Below are 19,373 nucleotides of genomic sequence, written 5' to 3' on the forward strand. Positions count from 1 at the left end.
AAACTGTTCTAGAGTCGCAGAGCACCCCTGAAATCATCCATGACATATCATCATAATAATATATATAATATAAATAACCGGGACCACTAACTGCCACCAAGCACCTGGCTCGCTTATCCATATGTTTTGGCATTGTCCAGCACTGGCCCCTTTCTGGACTTCCATTTTTAAATCTTACTCATATCTTAGTTGTGAATGTTGACCCATGCCCTCTCATTGCATTATTTGGCCTGACACCGGAAAACACCGCTATATCTATTGGGCAATAGAATGCTATGGCCTTTCTCACTTATTGCCAGACGCCTCATCCTAAACTGGAAGGCAGCCACTCCCCATTCACATTTTCACTGGATGAGGGATAGGTTATGTCTCTCATACATAGAGAAAATCAGATTCACAACACAAGGCCACACAGATACTTCCCACAAAACATGGCAGCCCTTCCTACTTCATTTAAAAACCCATATGACCCAAGTCCCTTCTCCTGCCAAACCTCAGACCCCATGACCCCCCTCCTTCCCCCACCTACCTTTCTGACACTGCTAGAGGGGAGATGGCATTGTGGTGGTCTTACTACCGCTGAGAGGGTTAAATTTACTTCCAATTTTTTTTATATAACTATCTGGAAAATATGCTACCAAAATGGAGAGTATTACTTATATTATATATTATTACGGTTTACATTTTTATTATTATTTCTTTTAATTTTACTTAATTTCTTTTTGCATAGTTTTTTCTGTCACATCTGTATTTATGTTTAATTATAATTTTCTTTTTTTATTTATGTGTATTATATGTATGTTTATTGTCGCTCTCCTTGGGTGGGATGGGGTGGGGTTAGGGGATAGGAATGGGGAATGAAATGGAAGATGTGTAATTTGAAAGTATAACAGGAATGTATACATTTGCATAAATTCTTCTAATAAAAAAAGATAAACCATAAATAACCGGGACCAGTAGTTAATTAATGGGGTGCTTGCCACAGATAACGTACCAAACAATTATATTTAATATAATAATTAAATAAATAATTGTTCAAATTGACGTTTTGAGGGCTAAGCCGTCTTCATCAGGGTATTGCATATAGAATCAGCCTGTATGCAATATGAAGACGGCCTAGCTGTCAAAATGTTGATTAGATCTAAGAAATGTAATTGAGTGTGCTGCTTCCATTCTAAAGTGAATAAAACCATGACCACCAGTTGCCTTAAAAAGGTCCACTATGCAGTTTCAGGGAGAGATATTCTAAATGCCCTTGAAGTAGAAAAATTATTCTAGATTTGCTTTAAAATCAGCGATTGATCTATTATTTATAGCAGCTCACCACTATATTACAGACCCACCAGAAACATATTTTGAACATCAACAGGTCAGTCCGTATCTACTCTACCCAGCCGGTCATACTAATAATAATGAATTTGTAACAAAGTGCATGAGCCCACACTCTACCTGACGATGACCCCTGGACGAAGGTCAAAGTTCTTCTTGACAATGTCGAGCAGCTCCCTCTCACTCTTCTTGGAGGTTCCGTAGTGGAAGATGGAGATGGAGAGAGGATGGGCCACTCCGATGGCATAGGACACCTACAACACAGCAGCAGATACATAGGACACCTACAACACAGCAGCAGATACATAGGACACCTACAACACAGCAGCAGATACATAGGACACCTACAACACAGCAGCAGATACATAGGACACCTACAACACAGCAGCAGATACATAGGACACAGGGTACAAAATAGTTACACGCCCAGCGCCATTGGCTTGTAGATTTATTGGTTGGCGCCTAGAATTTAAGGTCTGCCCGCCACCTGGCGGCTAACAAAATACACTGCATCGGCCGGCAGGTAATGGGTCGGCTCACTCGGCTGTGCTCGGCATCAATATGATGCAGCGGTGGCGAGTTGAAACTGTGTGTGTGTGTGTCACGTGTCCGTTCTAATGTTTACAAACAAATGAACCTTAAATGTAAATGAGATGCGCTCTGCTCACGAGGTCAAGTTTGTAACATGAGACACACATGAGGTCTTACATCACCCGTTCTTTAGCCTACAAGAAAACCCTGCAATCGCGTTTTTGATTGTGCTCTGATATTTTACTATTTCGCATTTGATTTGACCAAATATGTGGAGGCATATTCCCTGCAACAGGTTCAAAGATAACTTCACATTTATTGGCAATTCGTTTCCTTATATCGCTTCCTCCAGGGTTCCAACTTGTGTTGCCAAAATGCAACCCTGCTCAGCTACGGAGAATCAGCGCTCTCTCTCTAGACTAGAAAGGTGCACTCAGTAGAGCACAGATGTCCGCCAGGGCGGCAGCCACACATAATAATAATAGATTGGATTTGTAATGCACTTTTTGTTCACTGGGATCACAAAGTGCTACACTACATGGTTAAAACAGTTTAAAAAAAATTGAAATAAAATAGTTATTAGTAAAACAAATAAAATAAAATACAGAATAAAAAGATAAAAATAGAACATAGTTAATTAAAAACATAGTATAAACAGACAATTTTAAAACAAAAGCGCAATCAAATTAAAATAAAAAGCCAACAGTCAAAGGCCTTTTTGAACAGGTAGGTTTTCAGGCCTGCCTTCTCTCTCTCTATCTATCTATCTACCTCTCTCCCTCTCTGTTCAATGATTTAAAGTGGCCAAACGTTACAATATAAATACTAATTGGATTTTTGGCTGGTAAAAAATCTGCCCGGCTGGTAGTTTTTAAAATCTACCAGCCAAATGGCTGGTAAGTCAAAAAGTTAAGTTTGTTCCCTGATAGGACACTTACAACACTTACAACCCATTAATAACTATAATTCCCGCCTCCATTCCAATGAAACGAAAGTAAGCGGCGCCTCGACTCCACCTCTCTACAACAAGCACATGGAGATTATCTGTGTTGAAAACAACAAGGACATGTGCAGCAGACATGTCGACGAAGAAGCGAAGCAATGTCGTTTGTTATTTAAGACTATGTCGGACAGATTTGTGTTCATTGTGCTGCTTTTTTAAAGTGTCCCGACCCATATAAAAATATGTCTTAATAAAACGTGCTTAATTAAGTCGAATTCTGCCTTTGTCTCTAGTATCAACTACATATAAATATTTATATAATTGTTTGCTTGATAGACGAAGGTTGCAACATAATTATGTAATGTCATGTCGTTGGCTGTGAGAGCAGCCCCACTGCACCCAGGCAGCGCAGCCGAGTGAAACCTTGTTGGCTGCGTCACAGTCACGAAAGGGGCTACTTAATTAATTAATCCAATCACTTTATTTATAGAGCACATTTAAAAACAACAAAGTTTACCAAAGTGCTGTACAAGTCCCACAACATAAGATATATATATTAAAAAAAAAAAGAAAAAAAAAAATACCGGTATTATAATAATAATTTTTTTTCTCTCAAAGCTTCGAATTAAAATCGAAGCTCGGCCCAGAAGCTTCGATTGCCAAAAAAAGTTTCGAAGGTCAGCCCTAGTAATTAATTAATCTAATTAACGCGATAAACTGACAGCCCTACCTATTATAGTGTGAATTTCTCTAGACCTCTCTCTTGGGAGAGCTTGAGGTGTGGCCAGCAGTAATAGTGTTAATTCTGTTCATACCACTATAGTGTCTTCAGTACTAATTTATTTATTTGCTCATATTTATTTATATACAGTCAGTCTCAGGTATACAAATATTATGGGTATATATACACCGTATTCCCTTGTGTAATTCTGCTGTAGGCATACCTACTTACCTTGTACCATCTTGTATTTTGTACTTTTTATATTGTATCTTATAGTTGTATCTTATAGTATATTATCGGACTGTGAAGCTCTGTATCCCCCCCCCCCCCCCCCCCCCCATGCTGCTTTGACACCTGAATTTCCCCAAGGGGATTAATAAAGGATCATCTTATCTTATCTTAGTAACCCTTCCCTGGTGCTGTAGCGGTGTAGAGGGTAACCTTACCTGGACCAGAACCCTCTTGCAAAGTCCCTCCTTCACCAGGGACTTGGCCACCCAGCGTGCAGCGTAGGCAGCAGAGCGGTCCACCTTGGTGTAATCCTTCCCAGAGAAGGCCCCGCCCCCGTGGGCTCCCCAGCCCCCATACGTATCCACGATGATCTTACGACCCGTCAGACCCGCATCACCCTGCATGGAGGGAAACAGGTAGTAGTCTGTTTATTTAACCAATGAAGACTGAGGTTCTGGGTAGAGCAAGGCACTAGGGTTAGGGGTTCAATTCCCAGTGGAAAAGGAGGAAAGGAAATATCCTCTGCATTTCATCATCATAACTATTTCAGGAGCAGCCACAGTCCAGTTCCAGTTCGAAAGCCAGTGCCTTGGTTTAAGGGCAATGGTAGGAGCAACTTAGCATGTATGTCTTTAACACTTTCAGTGCCCAGCAGGGGGCGCACAATTTAGTGCTTGAATGCCCACCATCCACTTCAATGTTAGCGTTAATATCGCCTAATCTATGTTTTAAATTATGGCTATGTGTCTAATCTGCCCGTCGCTTATCAATGACTCATTTTCCAGTCAACATTGTCGAAGCGGATTGTTTTTTTATCGGTTCATTTCCGTTTTATAGCATCTTGAAAAGCCCTCGTTTTCAAGGGAAATAAAAATATTCCATAATAAACTGAATGTTCTAGAATACACAAAAAACTTTCTAATCGTTTTCAAATAAACGCTAGATTATCGATAGTATATGTGTACGTATGCACGCTGGGGCCGCGATCCGATATCTGATCGGATATATTTCCTGATCGCTCGCACAGCCAAACAGCCATATGACACATGGGGGAAAAGCTTATATCTCCGTGAAAACAGGTCTGATTATCCTAAGACTGGTAAAATAGATTCCTTACCTGAGATCAGATAGTATCCAAAAAGATTATTCCAATTCCTGATTGCCATTCCAAAAATCGATCCTTTTATTGATCCAACGTGTATACTGTAAAACACATATTACACGCCGTTCGGAGGCTCCACAATGACTGGGATCATCTCCGGTTACATGCGTGAGAAGTAAAATGTGGATTCCGGAAAAAAAAACTCATCCATTTTCATTGAGTCCATTCCAAAAGGGTGCATTACCATCTGGGAGACGATAGGGGCCGCTTTTTTCACATCTGAGCTCCTGGTGGGGCTGGTTTCCCAACGGTAGACTCGGTTGATGAAATATGAATTCAGATCGCTAATAAAAAAAAATTCACGCTAATTATCGTGGTGGGCATTCAGGGGGCGGGCTTCTAACACGTGTTATGTCGTGGCTGGCATTCAAAGTGTTAATGCTACGAGAGAAAACCCTCACGAACACAGGGAAAACATGCAAACTCCACACAGAAAGGCCTCCCCTGGGGGTTGGAAGCCAGGACCTTTTTGCTGTAAGGCAGCAGCAGTGCAGTAAGGCATCAGTGCCGTAAGGCAACAATTAAAGCCTTAATTTGTCTTAAAATGCCTTAAATCCATCTTTCAGAGGTCTTAAAAATGCCATAGACAGGAAAGATAAAATGCCATGTCATCTTATGTTTCATTATGAAATCTGGGGGGAAAACGGGTAACCGGAGATAAAGTCAGACTTTTTATTTACCGTTTTGTAGCATCACGCAGACCGGAATGGAGCGGAACCAACAGAGGTCCTTATGTTGGCCGGGAACTATTTCAGCAACGGAGTCTATAGCTAACGTTAGCAAGCGATAACGTTAAGTTTAGCATTTGCATTATTTATGGGAAAGTGCAAATTTAACGAGAACTGGCTCGACAACCCAGTGTTTGCATCATGGTTGGTCCCAGTCAAAGACCATTATGGCCCGCTGCAAACACGATCGGAGTGAAAGCATACCTCTATTAACAAAACCCGCCTGCAAACTAGGGGTGCACCGATATATCGGTCGGGTATCGGTCGATAAGTGCCTTGTTGACTGCCATCGGCCTATCGGCCGATAAGCTCAAATGTGCCGATGGCAGTAGCCGATAAATATCCATCAATTTGTGTCGCGTCAATCTGGTCCACACGTTCAAACTTTGAAAAAAGTTTCAGTCAAGCGACCTGCACAACGCCGCCCCCACACACACACTACTGCATCAAAGTTACTACTTGTGATTAACAAAGGCATTCGTTTTGTGGCATTAACGTTATATAGTTACACGTTCAATAACATCAGCGTATTTACCGGAACATGGCAAGCATTACTCATCTCTCACTTCCTTCCTTTGCTCAGAGAGCCCGTACTGAACCCATTCCGCAATCTGTTAAAAGTTTTCAATCAGACAAATGTATAGAAAAGCTTTTATTATAACATTCGTTGCAATAAAATCATTATGCCTCGTTTAGTACTCCTGTGGAGCGCTGGTAGTCCACTCGTGGCCGGCGGGGAGCTACGTTGTTGAGCTCTCGTCAAAATCAATGACGGACATCCCGGAAGTAAAAAACGAATACGCGCTTGCCGATTGGTGGTAAGAACAGCAGAGGCGGGTGCAAGCGGTGTGACGTAATTGGCAGAATCGACTGTCAATCAAAATTGTTCTGTTGCATTGCTTTGGTTGAGAGATAGTGCTCTCTTATTAAAACTTTTTAAGTAAGTAAAGAGGCCTATGTTCATATCGGTGAGCACAATTTGTAACACAAAAAGAGAGATGTGTAGCCTATTTATTTATTTATTCATTTTATTATTATTATTTTATTTGTTGCCATTCCTAAAATAATAGTAAAGCATAGGGCTAAAACATTTTCATAAACAATAATATAATTGTTTGTTATATGGTTATAATAAAAGCTTTTCTATACATTTGTCTGATTGATTGAAAACTTTATTAACAGATTGCAGAATGGGTACAATACAGTACAGCTCAGTGGACTGGAGGATGAAGACCAGAAAAAGACTTTCGGCTTTTTTACATAAGGGTCCTCCATTTTCAATTTATCAAAACATTTAGAGACATACAAATATACAGTAGTTTCATAAATAAAATAAAAAAATATATATAAAAAAAAATTATACTTTTTTATTTTTTTTGCCACAAATATTGGTATCGGCCGATTGTGTTAGTTGAACAATCGGTATCTGTGGCAAATTTTCATATCGGTGCATCCCTACTGCAAACTAGTATTTCGCATTTCTTTTCGGCGCCTGCCGAAAACCTCAGCTGCGCCATCTCAGGTAGGACTACCTGCTGCAGCCTACTAATACTAGTTCAAGTTTCAAGTTTCTTTAATAGTTGTCATACAGAAGTACAGAATACTTTCATACAAAATGCTTCTTACTGTTACGCTCCAGAGACTGTGCTAGACAAGATAGTATCAAATAACATAGTAGCATGTAATTTAGAAGAAGAAAATGAGGTCACAGTGTTCGGTATAGACATATGTACAATGTTCTGAGTTACCATATAATATACAATACTATGCAGTGTACTAATGTACAGTACTATCTAGTGCAAAGCAGAAATGGGATGAGGTACAATTTAGGTACAATTTACAGTAAGGTGTACGAGTTGTAGTGCAATCCTTCATCAATAAATATAAAGTGTGGGGAGTGGGTGCTACAGTGTGTTTGTTTAAAGTGGGTGTGTGCTATAAAGTGTGTGGAGTGGGTGCTACAGTGTGTTTGTTTAAAGTGAGTGTGTGCGTGTGGATGTGTGTGCTATGTGCGTTTGGTGGTTGTTGTTGTGTAGTGTTCATTCATTGTTCGTTTAGCAGCCTGATGGCCTGGGGATAGAAGCTTCTTCTGAGTCTTTCTGTGCTCGCCTTGAGACTCCGGTATCGCTTGCCTGGCCGCAGCAGTTCAAAGAGGCAGTTGTTCGGGTGACTGGAGTCTTTAATGATTCTCTTAGCCTTGCCCTTGCAACGCTTGTTGTAAATGTTCTGGAGGGTGGGGAGCCCCCCTCCAATTGTGCGTTCGGCTGAACGTGTCACTCTTTGTAGTCTGCTTCGGTCTTGTGCAGTGCTATTCCCAAACCAGGAGGTGATGTTGCCGGTGAAGATGCTCTCTATTGTACATGAGTAGAAGTTCTTAAGGATCTTCTGACTGACTTGGAACTTCCTTAGGCGCCTGAGGAAGTAGAGGCGTTGTCATGCCTTCTTCACAACACTGTCAATGTGTGTGGTCCATGTCAAGTCCTCGGATATGTAGGCTCCGAGGTACTTAAAGCTGTTGACTCTCTCAACCGGTGCCCCGTCGATGCTGAGGGGGCTGTAGTCCTTGACCCCCGACCTCCTGAAGTCCACAATCATCTCCTTTGTTTTGCTGACGTTCAGGGAGAGGCTGTTTTCCTGGCACCATCCCGCCAGGACCTTGACCTCTTCCAGGTAGGCCCTCTCGTCGTTGGCAGAGATCAGGCCCACCACCACTGTGTCGTCAGCAAATTTGATGATTGTATTGCTACTCCGCTGAGCCACACAGTCGTGTGTGTACAGGGAGTAGAGGAGGGGACTCAGAACACAGCCCTGGGGGGCCCCTATGTTGAGGGTGATGGATGAGGAGGTGCAGTTGCCTGCTCTCACCACCTGGGGTCTGCCAGTCAGGAAGTCCAAGACCCACTGGCAGAGGTCATAGTTCAAGCCCAGGTCACTATATCTGTACATATCTCTTACTTACTCTTAGTTACGCTGCTGGCTAGTACGACTTACTACCATAGTGTCTTTATACCTGTATCACTGTACACATTAATTAATACTACTCTAATACAACTCTGTACATACATCTGATCTGCACTATTACTCAATAGTAGTACTATATATGCTATTACCCAGTTTAATCACCTGTACATTGTATATTACTGTTGCACTTTTTTGACGGGAGAGAGAGGGACGGCAGTCTGCCAGCGAGGTGACTTCTGACATGAGAGAGAGAGGGACGGCTGTCTGCCAGCGAGATGACTTCTGACATGAGAGAGAGACAGGAGAGAGAGAGGGACGGCTGTCTGCCAGCGAGGTGACTTCTGACATGAGAGAGAGAGGGACGGCAGTCTGCCAGCGAGGTGACTTGTGTGACATGAGAGAGAGAAGAGTTGAGAAAGAGGGGGACGGCAGTCTGCCAGCGAGGTGACTTCTGACACGAGAGAGAGAGGAGAGAGGGACGGCAGTCTGCCAGCGAGGTGACTTCTGACATGAGATGATGAGAGAGAGAAGAGTGGAGAGAGAGAGAGGGATGGCAGTCTGCCAGCGAGGTGACTTCTGACATGAGAGAGAAGAGTGGAGAGAGAGAGAGAGGGACGGCAGTCTGCCAGCGAGGTGACTTCTGACATGAGAGGAATGGAGAGAGAGAGAGGGACGGCAGTCTGCCAGCGAGGTGACTTCTGACATGAGAGAGAGAAGAGTGGAGAGAGACAGAGAGATATTTATGTTTGTCACCCCTTTGTTTCATCCAATCCAGTTACTCCTTTATGTTTTAATAAACATCTTTAGACCAATGTGTCCCTAAACTTAAACTAATTGGTGTCGTTGCGTGATTTTTGCCATTTTGTTATTGTGAAATTGGTATTAAATTTCACTCTGAGTGGCATTAAAAAGCCTTAAATCTGACTGGGCTAAACCTGCAGACCCCTGAGTAAGGCAGCAGCAGTGCAGTAAGGCAGCAGTGCAGTGGTGACGTCAGTCTCTTCCATTTCTGTACTACAATTAGGGCTGTCCCCGACTAAGGATTTGGATGGTCGACTAGGATTGGCCAAAATGTTCTGTTAGTCGACTATTGGTCGACAAAAAAAAAATATATATATATATATATATACGGTATATAATATTAAAAAAAATTATCATTCCATTTGGGCTGTGGGGGTGCTTAATGTCTGAAGGAGTCGACTGAAGGCTTCTTGTCCTCTGCAGAAAGCATGCAATTGGTCCACTGATGGATACATCTTGATATTTGTCTAGTGTGTTCATTAGATGGGTGAAATCCTCTTTCAGTGCCTCTGTGCCTGTTTTCGTAGGCAGTTAGCCTCTGGTATGCGTGCCATTAGCGTTAGCCACGCTTCTAGGCCTCTTTTCTTTTGGAAAGAATGATTTATGAATACATGAAAAAAATGTATTATATTCGACTAAGAGGTTGGCCAGTCGACTACGGCTCCTTTCGACCGATCAGTCGACTAATCGATTAATAGGGGTCAGCCCTAACTACAATATGACGTTTTTTTTCCCTTCATGAAAACAAAAAAGGGAAACGTTTTGCTAATTCAGTGAGCTAGCAAAACTGTCTGTGTAACCTGACAAGATCCCTTGAGGGATTGAAATGTAGCAACCTTTTTCAATTAATCAAAATGTTCAAGTATGTGCATATAATCTACATAGTAAAGTAGCCTTTTGAATATGAAAACGTTTCCCACTTTGAATTCAGGTGAACTTAGAATTCCATAGTGAAACATAACCAATGGAGCTACCAGAGACCAGGCCATAATGTGCACAATGCCCACAATATACATTTGTACTCAGACCAGGTTACCTGTGGCCCTCCAATGACAAAGCGCCCACTGGGCTGGAGGTGGTAGATGGTGTCGTCGTCCAGGTAGACGCTGGGAATTACGGCTTTCACCACCTTCTCCCTCAAAGAGTTCCTCATCTCGTCCAGACCGACGAACTCGGCGTGCTGTACCGACACCACCACGGTGTGCACACGCATCGGCAGCATGGCGCCACGATCCTGCCGGTACTGGACCGTCACCTAGGAGACAAGGAGGACGGGGTTGGGTTCACTTAATTAATTAACCTAAATTGAATTGTGTTGACATTTCCATTTCTGCAAAATAAGTATGTACATTTTGTTTGGTTGGTAAAACACTGCACTTAGTCTATCAGTGTACTGTATGTGTGTAGGGGCAGGTACAATAAGAATTTTCTTCTTCCCGTTCCTTTCGGCCATGGAATTTAGTGGAGCATATTAAGTGAACTATATGTACTGTTGGACTGTAACAATTCCATGTACGAATAAATACAATTTTAATTCAATGAAAAAGAAATTACATTCAAACTTAAAAGGCCCAATCTACAAGTTATTTGAGCTAACATGCAGATTAACTTGCCGTTAACACATTGAGTGCCACGGACGCGTTTTGTCGTTAGTTCATGCCGACCGTTGAGTGCCCCCGACGCTATATAGCGTTTGTTTGACTTTTTTTTTTTTATTGGCGATTTTAATTCATATTTCATCAATCGAGCCTCGGGTTAGTGCTGCAGAGTCTCTCTGAGCTCAATTGGGAAGATACCGCCCCCTATCGCCTCTCCCTGTGTAAGTGCACCCCATTACTTTACACTGATGCAGGGGGAGTGGCCAGTTTGCCTATTGTTTAATCCCAGCCGAAGAGTGCTGCCGAGTGCTTCCGCGTTTTCCCTGATTGGCCGAGACACGTTGGTGACAAGTTCGAATCACTTCAATTCTTTTTTCTTTCTTTTTTTACGTTTATCATCTCTCACTATAAACGTGCATTCTTTCGCCGGTTAAGTTTAGGCATTCTTTCGGAGTTGGTTAAGGTTAGGGTTAAGTTAAGGTTAGGGTTAAGTTTAGGCATTATTTCGGAGTTGGTTAAGGTTAAGGTTATGGTTATGGTTAAGTTTAGGCATTATTTCGGAGTTGGTTATGGTTAGGGTTAAGTTAAGGTTATGGTTAAGTTTAGGCATTATTTCGGAGTTGGTTAAGGTTAGGGTTAAGTTAAGGTTATGTTTAGGCATTATTTCGGAGTTGGTTAAGGTTAGGGTTTGTCGCAGAGCATGGCAATAGAATGCCTGTCTGTCTTTCTTGACGTGGAGGCAGCAGCCTATTTCCGCTCTACCGCGCGCCGCGGTCACATGGGCGTCATGGCCAATCAGAGAAACGCGACGCACTCTTCGGCTGGGATTAATATAGACGCGGCCAGTTTCCTCATTTTACTTTTCCGTCAAGCCAACTGAAGGATCGATTGTGCTCGCCGGCCCGGAAAACGTGTGGATTATGCATTTACAGTACCAACACTGTAATCAATAAGCGTGATCGATATTTGGAATGGCGATCAGGAATTGGAATAATCTTTTTGGATAACATCTGATCTCAGGTAAGGAATTTATTTTACCAGTCTTAGGATAATCAGAGCCGTTTTCACCTATATCTCAGCGTTTGCCCTATGCGTGTGTGTGTGTAGCTGTGATCGCTGATGAGGAAATGAGAATAGATTTTTCAGCCCACCTCTATATCGTGCATAAGTACACATATACTATCGATAATCTACCGTTTATTTGAAAACGATTCATAAATAGGCTGAAAAATTACAACGTTTGTGTATGCTAGAATATTCCAGTAAATGCCTTTTATCACGGAATCTATACATTTTCCTGAAAAACGAGGGCTTTTCAAAATGCTATAAAACAAAAATGAACCGATTAAAAAACAATCCGTTTCGAAAATGTTGACTGCAAACAAGTCATAGATAAGCGACAGGCAGATTAGACACATAGCCATAATTTAAGACAGAGATTATGCGATCACAACGCTATCATTGAAGTGGGTGCTGGCATTTAACCATGTTAATGGCTGGCACTCAAACTGTTAACAAAGGACTTATTTCTTGTCGCAAAATGCGACCAAAGCACTCTGAAGCTATGCTGTAATGTCTTCACACACGGACATTTCATGAGATGTTGATTTTTATTTAATTTTTTTTAATGTACAAGCTCATAAAATTTATTTGGGTCGCACATAAATCTGCAGGGTCGGTCGGCAACTGGAACCAATTTTTTTTAAGGCCTTATGAAATGTAAGTATTTTTAAGACCCTGTGGGAACCCTGTGAAAGATATGACTTGAAGTTGGAAACAGCAATGATATAAAAACGTTTCTGCACCAGGGACAACAGGGTGTGGCTCACTTGAGTTTTGGAGTCTGGTCGGAGCCAGGGCAAGGTTCCGTCACGGCGTAGTTCGGCCATCTTGGAGTTGAGCTTGTGAGCCAGCATGATGGTGAGAGGCATGCACTCCTCTGTCTCATCGGTGGCATAGCCAAACATCAAACCCTGGTAGAGAAGGAATGAGACCAGTCACAAACCCTACAGCGTACTCACGTTTTGAATTAATCACCAGGCGCTTCTTGTACCGTTGTAGCATTTCTGCATTCGCACTTCACTTAAGTTCTCCAACAGAGAACATAAACATAGGGTTGTTAGCATCGTTCAAACCAATCTAGCTCACCGACTTCCAACTAGATATACCCATTGGTTTCTTTTTTATTTACAAACTAGAGAGCAGGACGTTCAGCAAACTATAGGTTTTCTATGGAGTAAAGGTGTCCAAGCCCAGCCTAAAGACCACCCAACACACTGAGCTGCTGCCCACTGAAGTCTGCTCCCAGGTCCTGGGACCCGACACCAGGGTGATAACTCAGAAGCAGGCTTCAATATATTCAATGCACAGCCACTCAGACGTATAGTTACAAGTTACTTTACTTCCATGTTTCCGTCTCCCACCTTCTAGCAGAGAGCACCACAGTAAATATTCAATCCTCCCTGGTTTTCGCTGACATGAAGACAGTGGAAGCCTAGTACCTGGTCTCCTGCCCCCACATCCTCCTCCTTGCGGTCCAGATGGACGCCCTGAGCGATGTCAGGAGACTGCTGCTCCAAGGCCACCAGCACGTTACAGGTCTTATAATCAAAACCTGAGGGGTGGGAACAATCATGTTTAATAATAATAATCATTGCTATTAGGGGTGTGATGAAATACCACACCGCAGAGAGGGTGCCGACCAGCAGGTTGGAGGGAGAAACAAAGTCACGTCTAGAACACAGACGACACCAAGGTGCTGCCGACAGTAATGAAGAAACACGAGTACACCACCATGTTTTGCGCACCAATAGAAAACATTGTTGCATCTTCTGACAAGTAAGCATATGTACTGCCCAACGGGACTTATGATTGGCCGTGCAAATGGCACAAACGCCCACAAGCTGTGGGGCTAATGGTAATATGCTCATCATCAATCGTCCTCATCAATAATAAACTACTCAGAAAATGGCAATAAAAAGCATGCATACCTTCTGTTAATTTGTTCGAAACAGCCCTCAAAACAGGCATGGAGACATTGGCCTCCTTCTGCTTCGTAATGTTAACATTTAACATTATTCCCAGGGTAATGGGCCAATAATACATCGCCAGCAAGCCTGTTGATTCTTCTAAACCGGGTCTAACTCTGGTCTGAAAAGATCAAAAACAATATTGCCAGTTTCCACTGTGCAGCCTACGTCTTGAAGTCTAATGTGCCTTCATTTGGGGGTCCTCGATACAAAACAGGTTGAGAACCACCTACATTACCATCACACAGTCACCCACAGCGCTACACTAGCATAATCAGCCCACCTTTGGAAGAGTCGTCGTAGCCGATGTGCTTAATGGTCTCCCTGACGACCTTCTGATAGTCCACGTTGGCCCTGGATGTCACCTCCCCCGCCAGCATGATCATTCCCGTCTTAGCCATGGTCTCTGGAGGACGAGGAGGTTCATATCAGGGCAGTATAATAGTAGACAGAGTACAATACCAGCAATAGGGCACTGCCTGGGGAGGTGGGACAGTTGCCATGCGTTGATACTAGGGATGGAATTGTTTGTGTAAAAAATTAGAACCCCTCAGTTCGACCGCCATGGTTCGGGACACCTAGAGACTGTTCGGTTCACATTGGTGTGGATCCCTTTGTTGTTGTTGAATACTCCTGGGGTGTATATTAGGGGTGGGAATCGCCAGAGACCTCACGATACGATACTATCGCGATACGCTGAGTATTGCGGGGGGGGGGGGGGGGGGGAGATCACATTTAATTTATTACCTTTTTTCAACTGCAAAGTCAAACTTTGTCAACGTGTTTTATCTAATAAAATAAAGTTCAGTCTGTTCATCTCACTTCAATAATTTTTATTGCAGAATATGGTATTTTCTCAAGCAGACAGATATAAACACTGTAATCTGTGTTGCATGTACCTGACAAACTGAACTGTTTGTATTAGTCATATTCCAACTTAACTGAATGCACATGTGTGTGTGTGGACTACTGTACTACCGTAATTCCTCTAATAGTAACCGGGTCTCAAATACAAGCCGGGTCTCTATTAATGGCCGGGTGCGCTCTTGAGCTAAGCAATTATAAGCCGGCCTCCTAATACAAGCCGGGTTACTAATATACTGAGCTGCATACTGAGCTAGTTACTCGATTTCACTTTGAAAACGTTGAAATGACCAGTGACCACCTGTAATTGCACTGTTTACTATTTCATACAGTACTTGGTTTCAATAAATGAACCCAGTACATTTTACTGGGTTCAAACTGACACAAAATGTTGATTTATTCATTATGATCCGTTTGAAAATTTTAAATATAGGCCTCCCTCTTATACAGGCCTCCTCCTAATACAAGCCTGGTACCCGCTACAGTTGAAACAAATACAAGCCGGGGTTACTATTAGAGGAATTACGGTATTACGGGTATTGAAATGAACAATGCAACTTCCTTATACAAATTTTTAAATTTTTTATGAATAATTAAATATCGATACTTGGCGTCCCTGTATCGATACAGTATGTATCGCCACACAAAGTATCGCGATACTACTACGTATCGATTTTTTCCCCCCACCCCTAGTGTATATGGAGTGATTTTGTAACTGGCCTTTGACTATTTTCCACACAAGACTAAGAATAAGGAATGCCAAGTTCAGTAGTACTAGTGACTTTAACACTTGTAATTCATGTCGACTGCATTTAAATGTAAAACCGAGCAGGACCTTTTAAGTTTGTTCAGGCGGGTTAATGGAAATGGCTATTAGGCTTCTGGAAACATTAAGTGGACAAGACAAGCTATATCGCATACTATTCTCCAGCATAATTTAAGTCTGCTGTTTGGGGGCATTACATATTTAGTTCCGTCTACGATAAACGATGGAGAATTATGCTACACAAGGTGGCGGCACGGTGGTGTAGTGGTTAACACTGTCGCCTCACAGCAAGAAGGTCCAGGGTTCGATTCCCGCTTGGGGACCAGGTTTCCATGATGCCAGGTACTCGGGTGGGGTATCTCCCAGGCCTTTCTGTGTGGAGTTTGCATGTTCTCCCCGTGCTCGCAAGGGTTTCCCCCCCGATAAGATAAACCCAATGTAAAAACATGCACAACAGATCGCTAACGCTGTGGCGTCCTTGACAAAGACGGACAGGAGCACTTGGATTGGTCCCCGGGGCGCGGCTCACGTTGACGCCCTATCTGCTCCCGGCTGCCCATGGGGGGGGGGGGGGGGAAGGACAACGGGATGGGAAAAGTGCAGAGAGACATTTCATCGGCGACTCAGTGCATGTGTGTGTTCCTGTGGGTCGCCCATCTCGCGCGTGTTAAAACTGCATGACAAATAAAGACTTCTAGTCTAACAATTATATGCAAACGTCAATACATTCAACGTTATGGGCCAGTTCGCATCGCATCTATTACCAGCACAAGGAGAGATCTTATTATAGCTGAAGGAAGCAACTCCTTCTCCCAAATTTATTTACACAAAACAAACTCTGCATTTAGATTCAGACAGGGCAAAATCCATAATCAAATCCTTAATGTTGTTATTTATAGTGAACTATATACAGCCCAATGCAGTCGCGTTTGTTATTTCAGTGCATTATGCCACAACGTAACCATTGACAGGTAATTTCCAAACTTGGAAAAGATACAATGCAGAATTATCAAAGAATTCTCCAACACGTCCACTATAGGTCTACACAGAGGAATTGATTTCCAGAGCAAGGTTTTCAGACTGCCCACAACTCTGATTAAAAATAAATGTTTTTTCAGTAACACCCTCTCCAAAATACTATTTGAATTAGCAATGGGCTTTTTTCTCGTTGTAACAAATGGAAAACCATGACCCCAAAACCATGATATGAACCAAAGTGTGATTTTTGTGAACTATTCCACCCCTAGTACTAGACCTGTGAATCACCACTGGCCTTACGATTAATTTACATTTTATATTTAGTCATTTAGCTGACGCTTTTATCCAAAGCGACTTACAAGTTCTGTACGACAAGTAATCAGGAAGGGCACAACTCTATCAGCTGAGCTGAGTAACAATGTTCATCAAAGTGTTGAGTGCTACAGTGTAGGTTAGTTTATTAGGACAAGTGCATGACAGTAAGGTTAGATTTTGTTTATTTCAGATCATGTTTGAAGAAGTGCAGCTGTCCATGATTCTATTCGATTCTACAATGCATCTCAATTAGGGATGTTAACAATTAAGTTAACCCCGAAATCGCCTTTTTTCTACGATAGAGATAGTTATATTTTGCTTCCTTAACACTTTCAGCGCCATAAGCTGTCCCCATCTCTGCCACTATGTTTCACGATGTTTGCAGAGCTGTGTGTGTGTTCTGTATTATAGCTGTGGAGACAATGGTGTGGCTCATTTGACAGACGATACTTGTAGTTCAACATGAAAAAAAAAAAAATCTACACACTGTAGTTTGTAGTTTATTACACGCTAAACATTGCACATTTCCAAGATAATCCAGTCTTTTTCCATAGCTCGCGAGATAAAACGTGTTATGTGCAATAAGCCCAAATCGTTCTGGTCGATTCCCTGAAACCCCAAATTAAAAGGTATATAACATGTACATATTGTACATTCACATAATCATCAAGGGGGAGGGGGGTCGTTTTAACTCAAAACTGTGATCGTGTTTGCCGAGCATGTTTTACGTCCGGTAAAACAGAAAACTGTGATAGTTAGAAAAACACGTTTCAGGTTCGGTAAAATAGACATAGAATATACCTTAGCCAGAGGTATTCCGAAAAGAATAATTCCAAGTGATTGCATCGCCATTACCAGTGTATATGTCTATACACGTTTCGATGGTAAATACGCTTGGGCAACGGAATTTCGAGGCGATCAATGTGAATCTCTGATGCGAAATCATTGTTGGATCAAGGTGGAATTGATGTCATATAGTCCTTACCTTTACTAGGAGGTATCCCAAAAAGAATATTCCAATTTTCTGATTGCAATTTCCAGTATTAATGTCGATCGGGTCCCTGACACGAAGTGGCACAGGATATGCCTCAAGTGTGCTGAACGCGTTTCAAAGTGGTCAATTCTCCGCCCGAACCATATACGATGTAACACAGAGTGTGAAATAAGGTTTCAAAGGGTGGGCGATACTGCCACCTAGCAGGATGCGGCCGGTATTGCACTTTTGGGATTTCAGAATGATTTCCTATGGTAACACCGAGGTCCGTGAACAGGGAACAAAATAACTGCACGCCATTCGCCAAATGCGTGTAGATTTACCGTCTGGCGGCTAAAAATAATAGTCTGCCCGCCAGCTGGCGTGTAGTTCATATCGATACTCTTATTTTGAAAATCCTGTGCGGTTCTCATTGCCGCCCCAAGCGCAGCTCCAGTCATAATATCTGGGCTCCGGCAGCTAGCAACGTTCAGGTTCATATGATACTCTTATTTTGAAAAACGCTCTAGCAACTCCGCGAGTCATATGATATCCGCCCACTCCGTGTTTCACTTTCTTGAAAACAGAGCAGCAGCGTCAACACAGCAGCGTTAACACAGCAGTGCGCCTACAGACGCGAAATAAGTCTGTGATGTTTTTTTTCTTCTCACAACGAGTCCAATGCAGCTACATGCTTTGCACCGTCGCCATTCCTTTATGCCCACATCGCCCGAAATGAACGTTTATGTACCAATCACTACAACGTAAGCTAACAAGCTAATCCTGACGATCAGACGAGGCAGAGCCACAGTGAACAGCACTGAGGAAAGGGAAATGGGGGGGGGGGCACTCTTCCATTCCCTGCGTGTGTGTGTGTGCGTGCGTTTGGAAAGACGACGGAGTCACTAGTCAGGACTCAGGACAGGAGTATATTATAGTAAACTGAGGATTACTGAGGATGGACAGATAATGTTGATATTCAAATATAAAAAAGTTTCGAGAGTAGTGGAAGTTTGAAGACAGACTACAATGATGCAGGGGTGGTGAGTTGAAACACTGTGTGTCCCGACCCCACTTCTATGTTTCAATAAATTATTTGCATTTAAAACTATTAACGCTGACTCATTCCTTCAGTCCACTCAAAATTATGCTAATATTCCTTATGTTGTTTATGATATTAATTGAAAATAGCATATGAGAGTATTATATGTAATAATAACACATGGCGATATACTAAAAAGCTATTTATAATTTTTGGCTAGTAAAAAATCTGCCCGGCTGGTACTTTAAAAAAATCTACCAGCCAAATGGCTGGTAAGTCAAAAAGTTAAGTTTGTTCCCTGTCCGTGAACCTGTAATGAATAAAAAAAAATCGAATAAAGACCCGAGTGACCATCGATTAGCAATGTTGTGAGTTTTGTCCATCCCTACGGTTGATCAAAA

The 19,373-nt window shown here is 42.4% G+C and overlaps 1 protein-coding gene across 2 annotated transcripts in view; it reads right to left on the reverse strand.

Moving 5' to 3' along the window:
- Positions 1–19,373, reverse strand: part of LOC311236592 (S-adenosylmethionine synthase-like) — a gene marked incomplete at its 3' end in the record, with an annotated part of 34,681 nt that overhangs the window by 3,935 nt on the left and 11,373 nt on the right. Inside the window, exons 4-9 of one of the 2 annotated variants that reach the window (XM_084324280.1) lie at positions 14,318–14,440; positions 13,507–13,619; positions 12,835–12,978; positions 10,444–10,662; positions 3,971–4,153; positions 1,450–1,583 (exon numbers count right to left, since the gene is read on the reverse strand). In XM_084324280.1, the coding sequence (XP_084180406.1) occupies positions 1,450–1,583; positions 3,971–4,153; positions 10,444–10,662; positions 12,835–12,978; positions 13,507–13,619; positions 14,318–14,440 (916 nt within the window). Of the gene's footprint in view, positions 1–1,445; positions 1,584–3,970; positions 4,154–10,443; positions 10,663–12,834; positions 12,979–13,506; positions 13,620–14,317; positions 14,441–19,373 lie in introns of those variants that run through there. The other variant, XM_084324281.1, reaches the window with a different exon arrangement.

Source organism: Notolepis coatsorum, assembly GCF_963971535.1.
Source record: "Notolepis coatsorum genome assembly, chromosome: 11".
Taxonomy (NCBI): Eukaryota; Metazoa; Chordata; class Actinopteri; order Aulopiformes; family Paralepididae; genus Notolepis; species Notolepis coatsorum.